The sequence below is a fragment of the Schistocerca piceifrons genome, chromosome 1, assembly GCF_021461385.2.
Source record: "Schistocerca piceifrons isolate TAMUIC-IGC-003096 chromosome 1, iqSchPice1.1, whole genome shotgun sequence".
NCBI lineage: Eukaryota > Metazoa > Arthropoda > Insecta > Orthoptera > Acrididae > Schistocerca > Schistocerca piceifrons.
The window spans coordinates 727,425,563-727,447,996 of NC_060138.1; the positions used below are offsets into that span (position 1 = coordinate 727,425,563).

Below are 22,434 nucleotides of genomic sequence, written 5' to 3' on the forward strand. Positions count from 1 at the left end.
CATCTGTATTTTTCCGTTCTTTTGGTATGCCATAATCATCCTAGCTGTCTTTCTTCTTTCCTGTCGGTTGTAGAGTTGGGTAGTTCGCGAACGAACGGGTGCAAAGGAACGGTTCACCAAGATGAACGAAAGGACCGAGGAACGAATTCCAAGGAACGATCAGTTCATAGTTCACTTCGGTCGCGGCGGTCTACTTATAGTTGCCGAGAACGGGGAACGATCGGTTCATAGTTCGCTAGTTCACTTCCGTCGCGGCGGTCACTTCGGCAGTTCTCGTTCCAGCCTCGGTCGCGTGCTCGTCTCAGTCTCGGTTTCCCTCGGCCGCACTCGTCGTTCTTCGCATGACCACCTGTCTTAGTTCCACTTCCGACTGCTCCTAGTTAGTTCAGTATCCTGTTGTTCGTTTCGTTCACTGCGCTCGCCCATTTTACATGTGTTCCAAACTGTTCTTGCACTTGGCTCTGACTATTCAGCGTCCACGAACGGTAATCAAAAAGTATTTTATTGTCACGTAAATTACATAAAAATTACGTTGTATGTAATAGGTACGTCTTTTCAGGTAACAAAAGGGCATATCAGCTCACTTCTTTATACCGATTGAAACGCGTACGTCTCATATGTACCAGCGATGGCGAGGCATGACAGAATCTCTGACCAGAGAGTTATTTATCGTTGCTAGTCTGCGCTTAACCGCGCGTGAGTGCAGTTGTTGTACGTAGCGAGTCGCGAGAGCATGCAGTTCAGAGTTGGACGCTGTTGCTAGTTGCACTCTGTCAGTGCTAGTAGCGCGCGTGAGAGAGTAGTCGTGTGTGAGGAGTCGGCGGGGGTCGACATGGGTCTCTGGTCAAGGTTCGGGACGAGGTATATTGTTAAATAAGGTAATGAAGCAGCATTGCGCTCAGCCAATAACATCTGTTAATTGTAATTAATTTGTTCAAGAAATGCCCCAATAATAATTTTGTTTTCAAAGCAATCGTTTTTAAGAAAAGAATCATTACAATTGAAACAATATTTCCTATGCTTTTCCTCCCAGAATCAATTTATCAGATTAATTATTGCATAGGGCCTAAGGTCAGCGCAGCTGCCCTTACAAAATTTATCAGGTTGATCTTAACGTTAATTTTGTGGGGACTTAACATTTTTGCACATTTTTTATTATCATTGAGTTTTATTACTGTGGAAGCTAACATTTGGCATTATTTCCAATTCTATTCAATTCTTTTCATTTTCATATTTTTGTGGGAAGGTTACACTTGGCTTTATTCCCATTAACATTTAATTATTGTCGTAATACAAAAAAATTTCACGGTGAGGCTATACTTAGCACGATGTCAATTCACATTTAAATATTTCAAAAAATTTCACGGGGAGGTTATACGATGAACAGCAGAAGACATACTTATAATAAGGCAAGTTTTTTTGTTATTCATATATTTTTTGGTTTCATCGACTTGATTTAGCAACTAACTTTCAATAATTTGCTTAATTTTTAGTGTAAGAAAATTCATATAAAACGATTTTCGTTTGTCTTTCATATACAAAAGATTACGTTTAGGAAGGCTCTTGTTATTTTTATGTTCGGTTGTTTCCAATTTGCATTACCTGCTAGTTTGGTTTCTTTGAAAAGAAAAAAAAAAGGTGGGTTGTGGGTCATTTTGGCTGAGTAGGAAAAGCGGTGCCTCTCCATTTGAAAAGACAAAGATTGCCATAAAATTGTATTTACTTATTATCTCAAAAACATTTGTTCAGAAGGAGCTTTCAAACCAAAAACTTTATTACTGCGAACTTTATTATTATTATTATTGCTGCATTAACTTTAATAATGCAACATAAAAATCTAATTTTTACTAAGCATGTGACGCAAGTGTGATGAGAAAACCATATTTTATTTTATGCTTCCATAAAGTCTCTACTTCGCCTACGAACTCAGAGACAACGTGAAATATATATAGGGTGTAAACGATTATTGTTTACAACGTAGCATAGCTATGTAGTGGAAGTCGAAACGAAGAATTTTATACAAGACACTTGTGGTCTATTAAGTTGGGAAACAGCCACCAACAGGTTTACAAGACTACATGAGCGATAGCCCATGCGCGTCGCTTGAGGATTTCATGTTCTCTTCTCCAGCTCTCTACACATCGTCATCAATTGTTTCGCAGTTGTTGCTCGCATTAGCTTGTTATTTCTTCACTGCCTAATTATTACATGTTTGTCTGTTTGTTGTGTCTGCTCGGAACGGGCAACACATCGTCCGTAATTGGCGAGCAGTCTGTCTCTAGTCCGTTGAGTCCCCACCCTTAGCTGAGTGCCAGTCTGTCTTTGGCAGAGCAACGGTACGGACACGATGTAGAGTTTCCGTGTGCGGATCGAGAACTAACCGTGATTACATTCTGACGGCCGTTGCTTACGTGCTGGCTTAGCGTCTACGATACATTGCGAATCTTTACTGTGAATCTAAACTCTGATTTACTTTCTGTAACGACTATGCCCGACCCAAGGCACTCGAGGTGGAGCGTCTTTTCAAAGATGAAAACAAGATCCTGGCGACCGGCAGCGTAGGAAGACACTTGTCGATCGTGAACACTACGGTGTATGTAAAAACCGTTAACGACGCGGCGAGCAAACGCATCCTACGCGAGACCAAACAGGGGCTCCGCTTCTGTCATGCCGACGGCAAAGTCGGGGAGGTGACCGTCAACCACGCTGGCTTAGGCATGCATGCCATACGCGTTTTCGAGCTGTCATTCGAACTTCCAGCAGAGGACACAGTTCACGGCCATACTGCGGAGAAATGCACTCAGTTTCGGACAAAGCCTGTCCTAAATGGCATCCGACAGGTCACCATTGATCTGTGAAGCCATGTTCCGTCCTACTTACAGATCGGTGGATGGCGTGTAATAGTTATGTACGACGCCCAGCCTCGGACCCGTTTCGGGTGCGGCCCAGAAGACCACCATAGGATGCGCACGGAAAGAAAGTTGGCTCCTGCTCAGGGAGGCCCAGCACAAGGCGACTTGACCCAGCGCGGAAAATGCCGGAGGGCAGCGCCGACCGGCGCGGACTCGCAACTGCCGGCGAGCCTGAATGAGCGCGACATTCTTTTCCCGCTTCCGGTGTGCCGGTTGACGACAGGCTCGAGAGTCCCGCAAACAGTCTTTTTCAGGCGATTTTACAGAAACTAATAGGTAAAAAAATAGATTTTCACGTTACTTATAGCTTCATATGTCGTCTTCACAGTGAAGTACACAAAATTTCGATGATTGTCATACTTGTTGTGACATTCTCATGAAGTAAGACACTTCGTGAAATTCGAAAACGTTTGGAACGGAAAATATGTGTCGCTATGATTTTGCGTTTGTTGCATATTACATCGTATGTTTCTGTGAGTGAAATTTAGCCAAAATATTCAACTTTTCTTTAGACTTGGGAGGCGATCTCTATCTGTCTCCAATCTCGAGAAAATGGAATTCCCACCTTGTGATCAAAAGTATCCGGACACCTGGCTCAAAATGACTTACAAGTTCGTGGTGCCCTCCATCGGAAATCCTAGAATCCAATATGGTGTTGGCCCACCCTTAGCCTTGATGACAGCTTCCACTCTTGCAGGCAGTCCATTGTTCATGGAGTGCTGCACTGAGGAGAGGTATCGATGTCGGTCGGTGAGGCCTGGCACGAAGTCGGCGTTCCAAAACATCACAAAGGTTTGCTATAGGATTCAGGTCAGGACTCAGTGCAGGCCAGTCCATTAAAGGGAAGTTATTATCGTGTAATCACTCCGTCACAGGCCGTGCATCATGAACAGGTGCTCGATCGTGTTGAAAGATGCAGTCGCCATTCCCGAATTGTTCTTCAACAGTGGAAAGCAGGAAGGTGTTTAAAATAACAGTGTAGTCCTGTGCTGTGATAGTGTCACCCAAAACAACAAGGGGTGCAAGGCCCCTCCATGAAAAACATGACCACATCATAACACCACCGTCTCCGAACTTTATTGCTGGCACTACACACGCTGGCAGATGACGTTCACCGGGCATCGCCATACCCACACCCTGCCATCGGATCACCACATTGTGTCATTCCACACAACGTTTTCCCACTGTTCAGCCGTACAAGGCGAGGCGTCGTTTGTCATTTACCGGCGTGATGTGTGTCTTATGGGTAGCCGCTCGACCATGAAATCAAAGATTTTTCACCTCTCGCCTAACTGTCATAGTACTTGCAGTGGATCCTGATGCAGTTTGGAATACCTCTTAGATGGTTTGGATAGATGTCTGCCTATTACACATTATGACCCTCTTTAACCATCGGCGGTCTCTGTCAGTCAACAGACGAGGTCGGCCTGTACGCGTTTGTGCTGCACTTCACGTTTCCACTTCACTATCACATCGGAAACAGTGGACCTAGGGATGTTTAGGAATGTGGAAATCTCACGTACAGACGTATGATACAAGTGACACCCAATCACCTGACCACGTCGGAAGTCCGTGAGTTCTGCGGAGCGCCCCATTCTGCTCTCTCACGATGTCTAATGTCTACTGAGGTCGGTGATATGGAGTACATAGCAGCAGGTGGCAGCACAATGCACCTTATATCAAAAACGTATGTTTTTGGGGGTCCCCGGATGCTTTTGATCACATAGTGTATGACACGGGTGAATCAACCTCCAGCGGTTCACCAGTAGGCCCGTCAGATAACAACAATCAACACCAACAATATCCATTCACACCTTACGCGGGAGATGTTATGAGCTGCAGGAAGCTCACGTGGCCAGTCTCCCGGATATCAATGGTTATACCACCCTCCCTTGGTCTAGGGGTAGCGTCTTTCATTAGTAATCAAAAAGTCCTCGGTCCTGGGCTCGAAACTTCCACCGCTTAAATTATGATTAATAATCAGCATTGGAAGTCGCAGACTTCCAGCATAAGCAGTCATCTTCATACTGACTACATCCTTGTCAAAGAGAGCTGAGGAGCGGACAAAGGTTCAGTGCACACTCTTGACCTTGGGGTGGGAAACTGCCCCTAAAGGTGGAAGAATCAGCAATGATCAACGGCATGAGGATGAAGAAGGCAATGGAAACCACAGCATTAAGGATGCATATCGTGTATCCACAGGACATTTTACCTGCAATTGAAAGAAAAGGAGGTCATGATGATCTCTCCATTGGCAAAAGATTCAAGAATAGTCCTCCATTCGAATCTCATGGAGGTGGCTGCCAGAGCAGAAGTGACCATAAGAAAAAGACTGAATAACCAACGAGAGAATAACGTTCTACGAGTCAAGGCGTGGAACGTCAGAAGCTTGAACGAGGTCGGGAAACTAGAAAATTTGAAAAGGGAAATGCTAAATGTAAATCTAGATATAGTAAAGGTCAGTGAAGTGAAATTTAAAGAAGACAAGGATTTCTGGTAAGATGAGTATAGGATAATACCAATAACAGTATAAAATGGTGTGACGGGAGTAGGATTCGTCATATCTAGGAAGGTTGGGCAGAGAGTGTGTTACTGTGAACAGTTCAATGATAGGGTTGTTCGTATCAGAATCGACAGCAAACCAACAGCGACAACGAGAGCTCAAGTATACATGCCGACGTTGCAAGCTGAAGATGAAGAGACAGAGAAAGTATATGAGGATATCGAACGGGTAATTCAGTACGTAAGGGAGATGAAAATCTAATAGTCATGGGAGAATGGAATGCAGATGTACGGGAAGGAGTAGAAGGAAAGGTTACAGGAGAATATGTGCTTGGTACAAGGAATTAGAGTAGAGAAAGGCTAATGGAGTTCTGCAATAAATTTCAGCTAGTAATAGCGAACACTGTGTTGAAGAATCACAAGAGGAGGATGTACAAAGTACTTGGAAAAGGTGGGGTGAGACAGGAAGATTTCGTTTAGATTACGTCATGGTCAGAGAGAGACCGAAATCAGATACTGGATTGTAAGGCGAACCCAGGCGCAGATATAGACTCAGAACACAATGTAGTAGTGATGAAGAGTGAGCTGACGGTTAAGAGGTTAGGCAGGAAGAATCGATACGGAAAGAAATGGAATATGAAAGTACTAGGGAATGCTGAGATACGATTGGCTATAGATACAGCAATAGCGAATACCTAAGTAGGCAGTACAGCTGTAGAGGAATGAACATCTCTAAAAAGTACAATCACAGAATTTAGGAAGAAAAACATAGATACAAAGAAGGTCACTGCAAAGAAATACTTCAGCTGAGCGATGAAAGAAGGAAGTACATAAATGTTCAGGGAATTTCAGTAATACAGACATACAAGTCGCTGAGGAATGAAATAAACAGGAATTTGCAGGGAAGCTAAGACGAAATGGTTGAATGAAAAATGTGAAGAATTCGAAAAATAAATGATTGTTGGAAGGAGTGACTCAGCACATATAAAAGTCAAAACAACCTACGTTGAAATTAGAAGCAAAATCATTGGGGGAAGTGGCAACAAAACGACTTTTCAGCTTGGTGTGTAGGGTGTATGAGTCTAGCGACATACCATCTGAATTTCGAAAAAATATTATTTACACTATTCCGAAGACTGCAAGAGCTGAAAAGTATGAGAATTATCGCACAGTCAGCTTAACGGCTCATGCATCCAAGTAGCTGACAATAATAATATACAGAAGAATGGAAAAGAAAAATCAGGATGTGTTAGATGACGATCAGTTTAGCTTTAGGAAAGGTAAAGGCACGAAAGAGGCAATTCTGACGTTGCGTTTGATAATGTAAGCAAGACTAAAGAAACATCAAGACACGTTCATAGCCTTTATCGACCTGTAAAAAGCGTTCGGCAATGTAAAATGGTTCAAGATGTTCCAATTCTGAGTGAAACAGTATCTACAAGAACCAAGTGGGAATAATAAGAGTGGGGAACTAAGAGCGAAGTGCTTGGATTAAAAAAGGTGTAAGACGGGTATGCAGTCTATCGCCCCTACTGTTCAATCTGTACATCGAAGAAGCAATGATGAAATTAAAAGAAAGGTTCAGGAGTGGTATTAAAATTCAAGGTTAAAGTATATCAGTGATACGATTCGCTGATGACATTGCTATCCTGAGTGAAAGGGAAGAAGAATTACATGATCTGCTGAGTAGAATGAACATGATAAAGTGAGCAGAGGCGCCATTGAGTTAGTAGACTGTTCTGTCTGGCGCCACTGGCTCAGGTGTAGTATCGACTACCCCTCTTGCGGCCACATTGCCGGTATCTATGAGGAAGAGTTGGTATCTGAGGGTTGTGCCCTTAGAAGGTCTTTGCTTGCCGATATTTACACGGGGTTTGCTGGCCCAAGAGGGAGAGGCACGAAGTTGGGGATTGGTGGTAGCGTCGCGACAAGAGGTGGTCACAAGATCCGAGCGGCCGGAGCCACGTGCTGCACAAGGAGGGCCTGCGCAGAGCGAAGATACCGGAGGACTTCACCGGGGTCAGCGTCGGCTACAAGCAGCAGGCTGACATCCCATTGGTTGGTTGGCAACATTCGTGTCGGACGACCGCTCCTGGCTGTCCTCTTCTACCTGGCTGAGACGCACCGTGAATCAATGGAACTGCTTGCTGACAAAGGGGAAATGGCTCTGAGCACTATGGAACTTAACTTCTGAGGTCATTAGTCCCCGCTGATAAAGGGGAGTAACATTCTGTAATCCTCATGGTGGTTTGTGTCATTGTCTACCTGCCTTCCATATTATTCTGTGGTTTGTGCCCCACCCTCAGAGTTTTACTCCGTCGGCTCTTTGGTCGTAAATATAGGCCGTATTGTTGTATTCAGACACTAGTTGTCGTTTGAAAATTTGTCCCGCTATTATATTGTCTTTCCTTTCTGGTTTGTACCCGACATTAACGTTCTAATGGCTCAGCTCCTGGTCATAAATACAGCCGCAAAAATTGTGTAAGGCACAGGTTGCCGTTAAACAGAAGAGGGACCTTGCGGTTCGATTTAGATGTTGACCGGTTAAATTCTTTGATTGTAATTGCATTTCTCAGTCATTAGTTATAATCTGAACAACCCGTTGTACTAAGCTGTTCGTTGCTGTGTTTGAAAGACCGGGTCATTATTGGTGTATTTTAGCTGGAGCTGGTGGTTTCGCCGAGTTAGATCTCTTGTATTAAGTGTTCACAGGTAATATTTTAAAACGTTGCTTCAGAGCAGTCTTAATAACTGACAATGAATTTAACTTTGAAAATATTAACACTATGTTTTCACCAGCGCTTTAGACAAAATAAAATTGTCAGAAGGGACGGGTTGGGATTCAGTCGCACATTGGTTACCGATTGAAATTAAGTGGTTGGTTGCTTTGAAGTAAGCCTTATCATTGTCATATTGTTTCCTAATCTGTTTAACCTTTAAGCACAGGTGCGCATCTTAACCCCAAACCTTTCGACATACAGCTTTCAAATTAAAAGTTACGTCTTCTGTTTTGAATAACTGAATCACTCTTGTCGTCAGTGGTGCTTATATAGTTTTCATGTGTTGCAGAAGGGCATTTAATAAGACAGACTGTGTCCAGCCCGGTAGTAAACACCGCTGTTTCACCCGATAACAGGTGGGCTAAAGCTCCAGCCGTCTTGTAATCAAATGGCTCTGAGCACTATGCGACTTAACTTCTGAGGTCATCAGTCAATCATTGTCATACTGTTTGCTGTTTTGCACTACAGCACTTCAGATTTCTTTTGTAAAAGCTTATTCAACTTAAAGTTTAAGGTCTAAAGAATTTTGTAAATTTATTCATTTTGTTAAAGAAAATTTTAATAGTTATATATTTTTAAATAAACAGGTTGTGTGAAAAGAAAATTATATTGGTTGGTCCTCCCTTCCACGTTTTCCTTAATTCCAATAAGTACCACGTATCATAATGAGTACAGAACATGGACTAGGAGTAATTTCGAAGAAAGACAAAAGTAAAGAGAAGTAGCAGAAACAGGAACAGAGAGAAACTTAACATCAAGATTGATGGTCACGAAGTAGATGAAGTTAAGAAATTCTACTACGTAGGCAGCAAAATAACCAATGAGGGATGGAGCAAGGAGGACATAAAAAGCAGACTACCACTGGCAAAAAGGGCATTCCTGGCTAAGTGAAGTCTGATAGTGTCAAACATTGGCCTTAATTTCCAGAAGAAATTTCTGAGAATGTACGTTTGAAGCACAGCATTGAATGGTAGTGAAATATGGACTGTGGGAAAACCGGAATAGAAGACAATCGAAGCACTGACGTGTCGTGCTACAGACGAACGTTGAAAATTAGGTGGACTAATAAGATAAGAAATGAGGAGGATCCGGACAGAATCGGAGAGGAAACGAATATGTGGAAAACGCTGAGAAGGAAAAGGGACAGGATGATTGGACATCTGTTAAGACATGAGGGAAAACTTCCATGGTACTATAGGAAGCGGTAGATGACAAAAGCTGTAGAGGAACACAGAGACTGAAATACATCAAGCAAAAAACTGAGGACGTATATTGCAAATGCTACTCTGTTACGAAGAGGTTGTTACAGGAGAGGAATTCGTGGCCGGGAGCATCAAACCAGTTAGTAGACTGATGAATCATAAAAAAGAAAAAAAGAAAAAACACCCATGCCCATGGGCTGTGTAGTGGCCGTCTACGCCAGCGATGGGATTCTTGGCACTGATATCTTTCTTCCATCAGCTCGGGGCATGGCATTCACAGCCAAGGGGATATGTTTCAGTAATGTCAACACCCCATCGGGCGCCACCCAACAACATGAACGAGCCTGGTTTTATTCTGAGTACGTCGCCCCCCTATTTTTAGGGCCATATGAGCAATGCCTGGTAGGAAGTGATTTTAAATGCATTTTGCACCCGAAAATTCAGGCTCCCCACCATAGTACGTACTAGGAACTATGTAAAGTGGAGTAGAATTTCATGCTCCACGATACCTGGGAAGTCCAACATGTGCGAGCGTTCTGGCCATACCTATCTACAGGTCATTTTGCAAACCGTCGACAGGACAAATATCTCGTGGGATCTTATATCTGATGAGATATGGAAACGACTTTGTCGAATGGTATCGCAATACCATCAGCTTCTACTATGCAATCCTCCGAGATCTCGACGCCCAGCCGCCAATCCCAGACATCCAGATGGAACGGCACAGGCCTAAGTCGTGGATAAGTGCGCTGCCACGCCGTAAACTGCAGGGGATGTTTATACAGACGTGACGCCACGACCAGGTAGGATTGAAAATTCCATCCATGCATCACGTAGTGTTCGATGGCGTCGTCGATAGCTTATCAACACTCTGGTCAGACCTCATGACCTGCAGGCGATCAGTCAGGTCGTTAACACTTTCGTTGAACACTACGATATACTTACAATGAAGAGGATGCCTACGTCAGTGCGGATGGCACAGTCTTGCTTTACATTACGTGCACCCTCACCGATTTGGAGGTGGACACTTCACCGGTGGCGGTCTCGCAAGATGAAGTCGACGACGCAATCGATAAGGGCGTAGTCAACAGATTGCGTGGCATTGACGGCTTACTGATTGAGTTTTACTGAGCCTTCCGCGGGTATGACAATGTGGTGGACGACTACGTTCCAGGGACTGATAACATCTGACCACGCAGTCCCACCCTCCGTTGCTGAGGCCATGATCATTCCGGTCCACAAACTAGCTCACTGTTTGACGGTCACAGATTATCGATCGCTCACTCTACTCAAAGCAGATTAAAAGAATTTTACCTTCTTACTTGCATTGTGTCGCTGCATCTGCGTCTTTGCTCCAGAGAAAAGAACGCCTTTGGTACAAATTAAGATACAGACTGCCACAGGTGAATGCTAAAACTTAATTGTGATGGTGGCGACCTGCAGACTCTCTGCTACAGTCGTTGCTATAGATTTCTATGTCACCCTCGATACAGTGTGCTACAGTTTTTTGTTTTCGGTGGCAGCCAATAAGGGAAATCCACCTCCCTTCATCGACGTCCTCTGGCGCCTTTAGTGGTGCCAGTTCAAAAGTCTAAGTCAATGGACATTTGGCAGTGCTGGTACACATGCACAACTTGATTCGGTTAGGGAGCCCCCTTTCTACCCTTCTGTTTGATATTTCCCTAGAGTCCCTCATTGGGGGCCTGTCGACGGAGCTTTCTGGACTCACCTTTCACCACCACACCTTTTGCTGCCAGGGAGACGCTGAGGACCTCCTCTTCCTTGTGCACCCCAGCTCCGAGATTCAAACAGTTCCCGAACTGATTACGCATTATGGGGCTATGAAAGGTAGTGCCATTAACATGCCTAAATCTTCTTCGATGTCTATTGGACAAGGCCTAAGCACCCCTGCTGCTAGTGCGGACTTTCTAGTAACTGGTCAATACCTTTAACCACACCATCACACATACAGACGTGACGAACTTTCATCGCCTGCTACACATCATCTGCAACGGCGTCTGCCAGAACCTCCTGCGCCGCCAGGACACCCTTCAAGCCGGCCGAGGTGGCCGAGCGGTTCTAGGCGCTACAGTCTGGAACCGCGCGACCACTATGGTCGCAGGTTCGAATCCTGCCTTGGGCATGGATGTGTGTGATGTCCTTAGGTTAATTCAGTTTAAGTAGTGCTTAGTTCTAGGGTACTGATGACCTCAGCAGTTAAGTCCCATAGTGCTCAGAGCCATTTGAACCATTTGAACACCCTTCAATGTCGAGTTACGCAATTCTTATGTGGCATGAAAACTGATCCAGTTGCTCCCTCTATGACTGCGATTGGACACAATCTTAGGCGACCTTTGGCTATTATCTTCTGACTGGTTCCAAGTTTAAAGTCCTTTGAGATTCTTACCTTGCCCCCATGCGATGGTGGCCTCAGTCTCATCAACATCCAGATGCAAGCTGCGGCCTCATATGTGCGTACTAAGAGAAAACAATAGACTGCTTGGGACACATCCTTACACATCCTGCCTGAGGTTCTCCTGCATGCATCTACCTCACCAGTGGTTTCCGTTGGCCACATTGTGCCTCACCTAGCACCCTTCTCGACCTCTTTCATCGACTACAGTTACACACACACACACACACACACACACACACACTGATCTCCCAGACACACGTACCCCAAGACCAAGAATTTTTACATACTACTGTTGTGCCATGTTACCCATAACGTACTGGAGATCAAACACTCCTCCATCTGGTGGCCCATAACGTGAACTACCATCTACCAGCCCTTACAGTCTAAGGACATTAGGTCCATGTGGTATCACATATACAGCAGGAAATTTGCCACAAAACAGGGACTACACAAGATCAGTTTGTCAGGTTTCCCTCTTTGACTACTTTGCCGGCATCTAGACACTGATGCTAGCTGCCTGACGTGTGACTCTTTGCACGATGTCTGGCGATTCGCTATACATGCAGCAAATGACTGCCTGTTGCATCCGAGTGCCACTGGATGCGAGCTTTCCGCGAAAGTTTCTATACCTGGAGGACACATATTTTCCTGCCGCCAAACATCATGCTATTCCGTGGGTTACGGGTTGGGTGGTCAGTTATCTATTCTATGAGGGAGCGAACCCCGCCTCGACTTCTGGACTTATTTATAAACAGCCCACGTGCTCTCGAACACACGTCACGTTACCGACGTTTATTTTCGAACTGTTTCCGAGGGGATCTTTGTTACATCTACACTTAGTTTGGGGAGTGCTGGGAGCTGAGAGCATCTACTCCCCTTCCATCTCCGGCGTTGTCTGAGTTTCAACCACCTTCGATCGATTCTATCGCTGACCTCATTAAGTGCGTGTATTTTTTTACGCATTAAGTGTAGGTGATGTTTGTTTCATGTAATTTCATAATAATAGTAAAAATTAAAATAACAAAAATAAAAATGGTCAGATGGCTTCTGGGCTGTCTGCACTAGTCGCTTCCCTCTTGTGCTGTCCAGCGGACGCTTTAGTTGCTAGCCCTGTGCTCCCATGCAACTATTTGACATGTGTGTGACATTGTTTCCACAGGCTCGGTAGGAGGCAGTCACTGTGGGCAGGTCTCGAGATTCGACCTTCGACCCATGCCCTCTCTGCCTCCCCCCACCCTGCCCCCTTTCGAGCCTCCACTGGTCTGTTCCCACAAAAAAAAAAAAATAAAAATAAAAAAAAGTGTTTCCACAGGCTCGGTAGGAGGCAGTCACTGTGGGCAGGTCTCGAGATTCGACCTTCGACCCATGCCCTCTCTGCCTCCCCCCACCCTGCCCCCTTTCGAGCCTCCACTGGTCTGATCCCACAAAAAAAAATAAAAATAAAAAAGTGTTTCCACAGGCTCGGTAGGAGGCAGTCACTGTGGGCAGGTCTCGAGATTCGACCTTCGACCCATGCCCTCTCTGCCTCCCCCCACCCTGCCCCCTTTCGAGCCTCCACTGGTCTGTTCCTATAAAAAAAAAAAAAATAAATAAAGTGGTCATTACATCTGACTGCCATGCAGTGGCCGCAGTTTCTATTCCCAGTCCAGAAATTATCTCGTGGTTTTGGTGCTGTGTTGTCCTCAGCATCATTTCATCATCATCGACAATCAAGTCACGCAATGTGACGTCAACGGAAAAGCCTTGCAGCTCGGCTGCCGAAGTTCCCCCATGGGGACGTCCAGTCCTCAGTGCCATACGATCATTTCATTTCACTGTCATGGCCCGGCGTCCCATATTTCTCATTTCTTAAGGGGTCAAGTCGGGAAATGCTACATCCTCTGCTCAAGAACTGCATTTCTAACTCTCTACGTCCCTTTTATTTCCTTCTGCGAGTTTCCAGCACTCACTCACACAACTTGTTACCTGTCCCATGATGGATTTGTATAATTGCATTTGAACTTTTGAGCTCAATTTTAAAGGCCAAAGTCTGGGATTTAATTTTTTGATATCCGCCATTCTCTTGCTTATCTGGTGTTGGATAACTCTGTCACATCTTCTATCAAGTGGCAGGATACTATCTACATACTTAAAGAGTGTACGCACTTTAATTTGATAAGTGCCCAAGTACAAGCGACTGCTCTCTTCTCTGCAACGTAGATATTTCGTCTTCTCAAAATTAATTTTAAACGCCGACTTTTTATATTCATCCAACAACTTTGAAGTTGTATCCTCTTAATTGTTTGCTTCAACGACCTGATCATCAGGTTCCAATGTACATGTATTTCCTATGCCCGAGATCCAATGCTTTATGCCGACATACATCATAAAGAGTGTGGGCAACAGAAGCATCCTCGTTTCAGCCCTTCAGTTATTGTGAAGGAATTAGAAACTTCTTTCCCCATTTTAATGACATATTATGCCGAGTTTTACATTCATGATACTTCTTACATAATTGTTTTGAAATTTCCCTAACCACAGAACCTCGAGGAAAATCTTTAGTGGCATTGTGTCATATGCTTTCTTGAGATCTATGAAGACCAAATGACTGCTACTGGTCATTAACTGCAGTCAACGATTTACCTACTCTGTACTGACATCACCGATCGAGATGGTACAGTGGTAAGAAAGACACTGGACTCACATTCAGGAGGAAAACAGTTGAAATCCCCGCTCGGTGAGACAGATTTAGGCTTTCCATGGCTGCCCTGAACCAACTACGACAAAGGCTAGGGATAGTTCATTTTGGAAAAAAATGTTTCATCCAGTAAACATCGGCAAATGAAAAACATATTTATAATATAAAAATCGATTTAATTTGCCAGTAATTTCTAAATTTATTGAACAGCCCGTTTCGATCATAAATCTTCATCTTCAGGTGGCACCGTATAATTATGGGAACATAAACCAGTGACGGTCAGGCCAGTCAGTCCTGGGAGGTCACACGCATGTCAAATAGTTGCATGGGAGCATAGGGCTAGCAACCAAAGCGCCCGCTGGACAGCACAAGAGGGAAGCGACTAGTGCAGACAGCCCAGAAGCCATCTGACCATGGCGGCCTAAACAGCACGACATGGGAGTGTCTACTGCAGACGGCCCAGAAGCCAGCTGATCACAGAGGCCTTGACAGCGTGATACGGAAGGGACCAGTGCAGACGGACCAGAAGCAGCGGTCACCTGGCTTCTGAGCTGTTTGTGTTGTAGTTGCTGGTCGTACGCTCTCATGGGTATTTTTATGTGAATCTTACCCCAGGACTGACTGACCCGACTACCACACATTTATCTTCCCATAATTACGTATTTTTCACTTGAAGTTGAATCTCTATGCTTCGAAACTGGCCGTGCAATAAGTTAAGAAATTACTGGCAACTGAAGCGGATTTTTATTCTACAAGTAACTCTTTTATGAAGAACAAGGACGAATTTCTTGCCCATTCTTTCCAAATTCTAGCTTGTATTTGTTTCTAATAATCTCATGAGTGGCTAGCCGTTAAAGCTTAATCCTCCTTCATCTACATCTACATCTACATACATACTCTGCAATCCACCATACGGTGCGTGGCGGAGGGTACCTCGTACCACAACTAGCATCTTCTCTCCCTGTTCCACTCCCAAATAGAACGAGGGAAAAATGACTGCCTATATGCCTCTGTACGAGATCTAATCTCTCTTATCTTATCTTTTTGGTCTTTCCGCGAAATATAAGTTGGCAGCAGTAAAATTGTACTGCAGTCAGCCTCAAATGCTGGTTCTCTAAATCTCCTCAGTAGCGATTCACGAAAAGAACGCCTCCTTTCCTCCAGAGACTCCCACCCGTGTTCCTGAAGCATTTCCGTTACACTCACGTGATGATCAAACCTACCAGTAACAAATCTAGCAGCCCGCCTCTGAATTGCTTCTATGTCCTCCCTCAATGCGACCTGATAGGGATCCCAAACGCCCTAGCAGTACTCAAGAATTGGTCGTATTAGTGTTTTGTAAGCGGTCTCCTTTACAGATGAACCACATCTTCCCAAAATTCTACCAATGAACCGAAGACGACTGTCCACCTTCCCCACAACTGCCATTACATGCTTGTCCCACTTCATATCGCTCTGCAATGTTACGCCAAAATATTTAATCGACGTGACTGTGTCAAGCGTTACACTACTAATGGAGTATTCAAACATTACGGGATTCTTTTTCCTATTTATCTGCATTAATTTACATATATCAGTATTTAGAGTTAGCTGCCATTCTTTACGCCAATCAAAAATCCTGTCCAAGTCATCTTGTATCCTCCTATAGTCACTCAACGGCGACACCTTCCCGTACACCACAGCATCATCAGCAAACAGCCGCACATTGCTATCCACCCTACCCAAAAGATCATTTATGTAGATAGAAACCAACAGCGGACCTACCACACTTCCTTGGGGCACTCCAGATGATACCCTCACCTCCGATGAACACTCACCATCGTGGACAACGTACTGCGTTCTATTACTTAAGAAGTCTTCGAGCCACTCACATATTTGGGAACCAATCCCATATGCTCGTACCTTAGTTAGGAGTCTGCAGTGGGGCACCGAGTCAAACTCTTCCTTCTTTCCTTCCATTTTAAGTTAGTGGCGTGCTTGGGGCTTGGAGGGAGGGGGGAGTGACGACTCTTGTAATCACATGATGCTGCACCGAGTGTGTCAGCTCGCTGTTGTCGTCCACCAGTGGCGCGACAGTGGTGTTTCTGGCAGACGCTCGCGACGTGTGCGTGACGTGTCAGTCGCGGTGTGTTGCAGGCGCAGGTCGCGGTCGGCGGCTGGCGGCCGAGCCTGGCGTCGGCGCTGCGCGCTTTGCTGCGCTCCCTCTGCTTCGGCACCTCAGTCACAACGGGCATATTCGTCTTCCACTGCCTCTTCAGGTGAGTCCGTCCGACACTCCTCACACCTCTCCAGCAGCAAAGTTCGTGCAACGCTGTAAAGTTGATGCATCCAGTTGTTCTGATTGAGGTGATGCTATTCAAAATAATAAAAGCGGGTTAAAAGCTGTGGGCTACCTGGGGAAGTTATCCTTGGATTACTGGGCAACTGTTTCTTTTTTTTTTTTTTTTTTTTTTTTTTACCGGGAATCCAGTCTAGTTTACCAAATTGCCAACCAGACTACCATTAATTATAATCTTTTAATAGGCATCTTACAACAACCGGTGATATATATATATATATATATATATATATATATATATATATATAACATTGATCATTGTTTCGTTAAAATTTCAGCATATTAAACTTGATTCATAACTGAACTGGTGCCTCATTTAGGATTGTGAAAATGAAGAGTTTGTAATCTTACGGAACACATCAAATATTGAGCCAAGATTGAGAGACTGCATACAACACTGCATTCATAAAATAACACACGAAGAACGTTGAAACATACGCAAGAGGAAATTAACCACAACCAACTGATTCAATTTTTACCCAAAGAAGTTAGAGTTGTAGTGCAATCCTGTCCATCATGAAATTACCACACACTGGTATACTAAATTCATACTAATTGTGTGTGAAATCTTCTCGAAAAGAATAGCTGAGGGCTACTTTGATGATTACACCACATGCTTCACGTGGTCAACTCGGTTTACACAAAGAGTGTAACTCCACAATAATTTTGATGATTAAAATAAATTACATCGAAACGCAATTTACAAAAGAAAAACCTTGAACTGGTTACTATCGTCATACTATTAACCTGATGGGTCAAACAATTATATAAGCACGTGGTACTGGTCTCACAAAGTACACCCCACGTGGGTTGAACGTAAAGAAAAGTTTCTATATTGAAAAAAATATTGTCAAGACGAGACATTATAATGTCACACTCATTCACATTTAAGATTGATGATCTTAGTTAGGGTTACAGATCATCAACATGTGGTTCCACTTTGCTCACAAAGTAGTGACAAAGCAACTACTGGAAGATATTCTGAACTTCACACTCGAATTACACTGCGTTGCAATTTAAGACAACATATTTTAGATATAAACCTGAAACAAAGGTGATTAAATTTTCAGTTAGGCTGAAGTTAAGAAATCCATTGTCCTACAGACTTAGCAGAGACGCGCTTAGCCAGGGATCTTACCACTTCAGACGCTCGCCATGGACAGCCTGGCGTGGGCCCCTACCGAGGGTGCCTCACAGACACAATCGGATGTGACCAGAGAGGCAGCTTCCTATACCAACATGACAAGGGACGGACAGGACCATACCAAGAATAGAAACCTCTTTACTTTTACAAAGCGTAGCTACCTGTTCCGACGTTGGTTCTACTGTTCTCTAGCAGACAGGCTTGTCTGCTACCATCAAGCATGCAACAAAAAATACATTTGCTCATTCATCCTTTCACACAGAAGGGAAGGGGGATGACAGTATCTTATCATATACACTATATAAAAGAAAGCGGGTGTAGGTTCCATACGCGACTGTGTGACATGAATTACATGTAAACTGTATTTTACATTGTAGTAATGTGACAGATCGTTTTTGTTTATGTGTAAACGTAACACGTTCCACTGCTTAGTCTCCTCCCAGATAGAGTCAGAAACACAACAGTAAATTTAGAAGTGGAATGTATGCCGTAAATTACAACAGATTTAAGAAATTAACATGAAAGGAATCCAACATAGACCTTTCAACGCCTGAAGAATTTAGAGAATTACAGGAGCATATGCGGAGGATTGGTAAACAAAACATTTGTAAGGCAGATTCTTGAGTGCCGCTCATCGGTCTAGGAACTACATCATTTCATCAAATCGAAAATTAGAAGATCAAACGGAGCGTGGAGCACTTCGGCACACGCTCGTCTACTCAGCGCGAGTGTCTTTCGAAGATGCATAACAAACTCCAGTGGTAGACGCTACAAGAGAGGTATTGTGCATCACAGAGAGGTTCAATGGCAGTAGCAATAACAGTTTTATTTACCCGTAGATCACCGTGCGAGGCAATACTGTCCCTACGACTTATCTTAGAAAATAGTTTAAGCAAACGCAGATATACGTTTCCAACATTTTTCGACTAGGAGAAAGTTTTTGACAATGATGACTGGGCACTCTCTTCGAAATACTGGAGATGCAGGGACAAAATAGAGGGAGTGAAAAGCTTTTTACAACTTGTACGGAAACCAGACAGCATTTATAAGTGTCGAGGGGGCTGAAGAGGAAGCAGTGGTTGAGAAGGGAGGGCGAAAGCGTTGTAGTCTACCCTCGATGTTATTCAATCTCTACATTGAGTAAGCAGGAAAGGAAACCAAAGGAAAAACTGGAATAAGAATTAATGTTTAGGGAGAAGAAATGATAACTTTGAGGTTTGCCGATGACATTATAGTTCTGTCAGAAACTGCAAAGGACTAGTAAGACAGTTGAACGGAATGGACAATCTCTTGAGAGGAGGTACTGAATAGAATTGGGAGAAAAAAATTTGTGTTGCAACATGGTTAGAAGAAGGGAGCGCTTGGTAGGACACATTCTGAGGCATAAAGGGATCACTAATTTAGTATTATGTGGAAGTGTGGGTGGTAAAAAATCGTAGTGAGAGACCAAGACATGAATACGATAAGCAGATTCAGAAGGCTGTATGTTCCAGTAGTTATTTGAAGACGAAGGGCCTTGCACGGGATAGAGCAGCATGGAGAGCTGCATCAAACCAGTCTTCACATTTCAGACCAAAACAACAACAACAGATAACTTCTACTATGATATTCGACATGTCGTGGTACTACAATTTAAAAGAAAATGTAATTCATATACACGATGGTCAGAAACAGTCTAAAATACTTGCAAGGGTGTTGCAGGGTAGACTGTGCTGGTAAATGGAAATGTCGTGTGGCTAGGGTCTCCTGGAGAGTAGACCGTTCGCCGGGTGCAAGTCTTTCTATTTGACGCCACTTTGGCGACTTGCGTGTCGATGGGGATGAAATGTTGATGATTAGGACAACACAACACCCAGTCCTTGAGCGGAGAAAATCCCCGACCCAGCCGGGAATCGAACCCGGGCCGTTAGAATTGATATTCCGTCGCGCAGACCACTCAGCTACCATGACGGACGACTGTGCTGCTGGTGGCACTTGAAGATAGGCTGGAAACAGTGTTTACCGTCCCAGCAGCGCATTGTCATTTCAGATGCAGGCCACTTGGGCTAAAGAATGCACTGGCAACTTTTCAGCGTTTGTTAGTTGGGGTGGTCTATCCCGATGATATAATTGTCTGTTCAAAGAATTTACTGGAGCCTGTGAGACATTTGGATGTTGTCTGTGGTACATTACGATAGGCACATTTAACGTAAAGTTCATTTTGCGCAAACTCAAGTAAACTATTTGGGGCACGTGATTAGTGAGCGTGGCGTACAGACTGAACCTCGTCTTAGAGATGCAATTCAAAATTATCCGATATGTCAAATAACTAAGCAGGTACAGTCGTTCATTGGCCTCTGTAATTATTATAGACGGTTCGCGATAGACTGCGAAAACAGCCGGACCACTGAACAAGCTGCTGAAGAAGGGGACGAAATTCCGTTGGTCGCAGGAGTATCAGGAAGCATTTGAAAAACTGAAAGAAATATTAGTTTCAGATCCAGTATTTCGAGAAAGAGTTTATCCTTTCGTAAATTGTTTCAAATGAGGTTGTGTTTTGAGACAGATCGTAGATGTTCAGGGAACATCCGGTAGCTTACGCTTCAAGGCACTTAAACATGGCCGAGCGTAACTACTCAACAACGGAGAAAGAGATGTTGACGGTCATATACGGTATTACATATTTTTGGTGTTATCTGTATGGTAGAAAGTTTATGATCGTGACAGACCATGCCACATTGAAATGGTTGCTTGGTTTCAAATATCCATCTAGTACCCGTAGATTAACTCGGTGGCACTTAAGCTTAGTGAATTCGAGCACGAGGCAATCCACAAGCCAGGGAGATCACACGCAAATGCAGATTCGTTAAACCGCAGCGTAGCAATGTTAAGTATGCTAGGGAAGGGCGTTGAAGAGTGGCAGCAGGCACAGGCAAGGGATAAAGAGTGCCAGGCAGCTGGGGAGGGGGTTGTAGCATCTTCTTTAGGCAGCTGTGGAAGTGTGTTTAGCTAACCGTTTAATTCTTTACTGTCCACTAAGAGATACGAGGGTGTACAAGATGTTATGTAAATAGGCCAGTTGTATACTACACTACTGGCCATTAAAATTGCTGCACCACGAAGATGACGTGCTACAGACGCGAAATTTAACCGACAAGAAGAAGATGTTGTGATATGTAAATGATTAGCTTTTCAGAGCATTCACGTAAGGTTGGCGCCGGTGACGACACCTACAAAGTGCTGACATGAGGAAAGTTTCCAACCGATTTCTCGTACACAAACACCAGTTGACCGGCGTTGCCTGGCGAAACGTTGTTGCGATGCCTCGTGTAAGGAGGAGAAATGCCTACCATCACGTTTTCGACTTTGATAAAAGTCGGATTGTAGCCTATCGCGATTGCAGTTTATCGTATCGCGACATTGCTGCTCGCGTTGGTCGACATCCAATGACTGTTAGCAGCATATGGAATCGGTGGGTTCAGAAGGGTAATACGGAACGCCGTGCTGGATCCCAACGGCCTCGTACCGCTAACAGTGGAGATGACAGGCATCTTATCCGCATGGCTGTAACGGATCGTGTAGCCACGTCTCGATCCCTGAGCCAACAGATGGGGACGTTTGCAAGACAACAATCATTTGCACGAATAGTTCGACGACGTTTGCAGCAGCATGGACTATCAGCTCGGAGAACATGGCTGCTGTTACCCTTGAAGCTGCATCACAGACAGGAGCGCCTGCGATGGTGTACTCAACGACGAACCTGGGTGCACGAATGGCAAAACGTCATTTTTTCGGATGAATCCAGGGGTCTGTTTACAGCATCATGATGGTCGCATCCGTGTTTGGCGACATCGCGGTGAACGCACATTGGAAGCGTGTATTCGTCATCGCCATACTGGTGTATCACCCGACGTGATGGTATGGGGTGCCATTGGTTACACGTCTCGGTCACCTCTTGTTCACATTGATAGCACTTTGAACAGTGAACGTTACATTTCAGATGTGTTACGACCCGTGGCTATACCCTTCATTCGATCCGTGCGAAACCCTACATTTCAGCAGGGTAATGCACGACAGCGTGTTGCAGGTCCTCTACGGGCCTTTCTGGATACAGAAAATGTTCGACTGCTGCCCTGGCCAGCACATTCTCCGGATCTCTCACAAACTGAAAACGGTTGGTCAATGGTGGACGAGGAACTGGCTCGTCACAATACGCCAGTCACTACTCTTGATGAACTGTGGTATCGTGTTGAAGCTGCATGGACAGCTGTACCTGTACACGCCATCCAAGCTCTGTTTGACTCAGTGCCCAGGCGTATCAAGGCCGTTATTACGGCCAGAGGTGGTTGTTCTGGGTACTGATTTCTCAGGATCTATGCACCCAAATTGCGTGAAAATGTAATCACATGTCAGTTCTAGTATAACATATTTGTCCAATGAATACCCGTTTATCATCTGCATTTCTTCTTGGTGTAGCAATTTTA

At 44.4% G+C, this 22,434-nt stretch overlaps 1 protein-coding gene across 1 annotated transcript in view; it reads left to right on the plus strand.

Annotated features, from left to right (window-relative positions):
* LOC124772937 overlaps nucleotides 1–22,434 on the plus strand; it is a 191,599-nt gene that overhangs the window by 58,526 nt on the left and 110,639 nt on the right. The window contains exon 2 of the mRNA XM_047249364.1: nucleotides 16,626–16,747. Within this exon, the coding sequence (XP_047105320.1) occupies nucleotides 16,626–16,747 (122 nt within the window). The remainder of the gene's footprint in view (nucleotides 1–16,625; nucleotides 16,748–22,434) is intronic.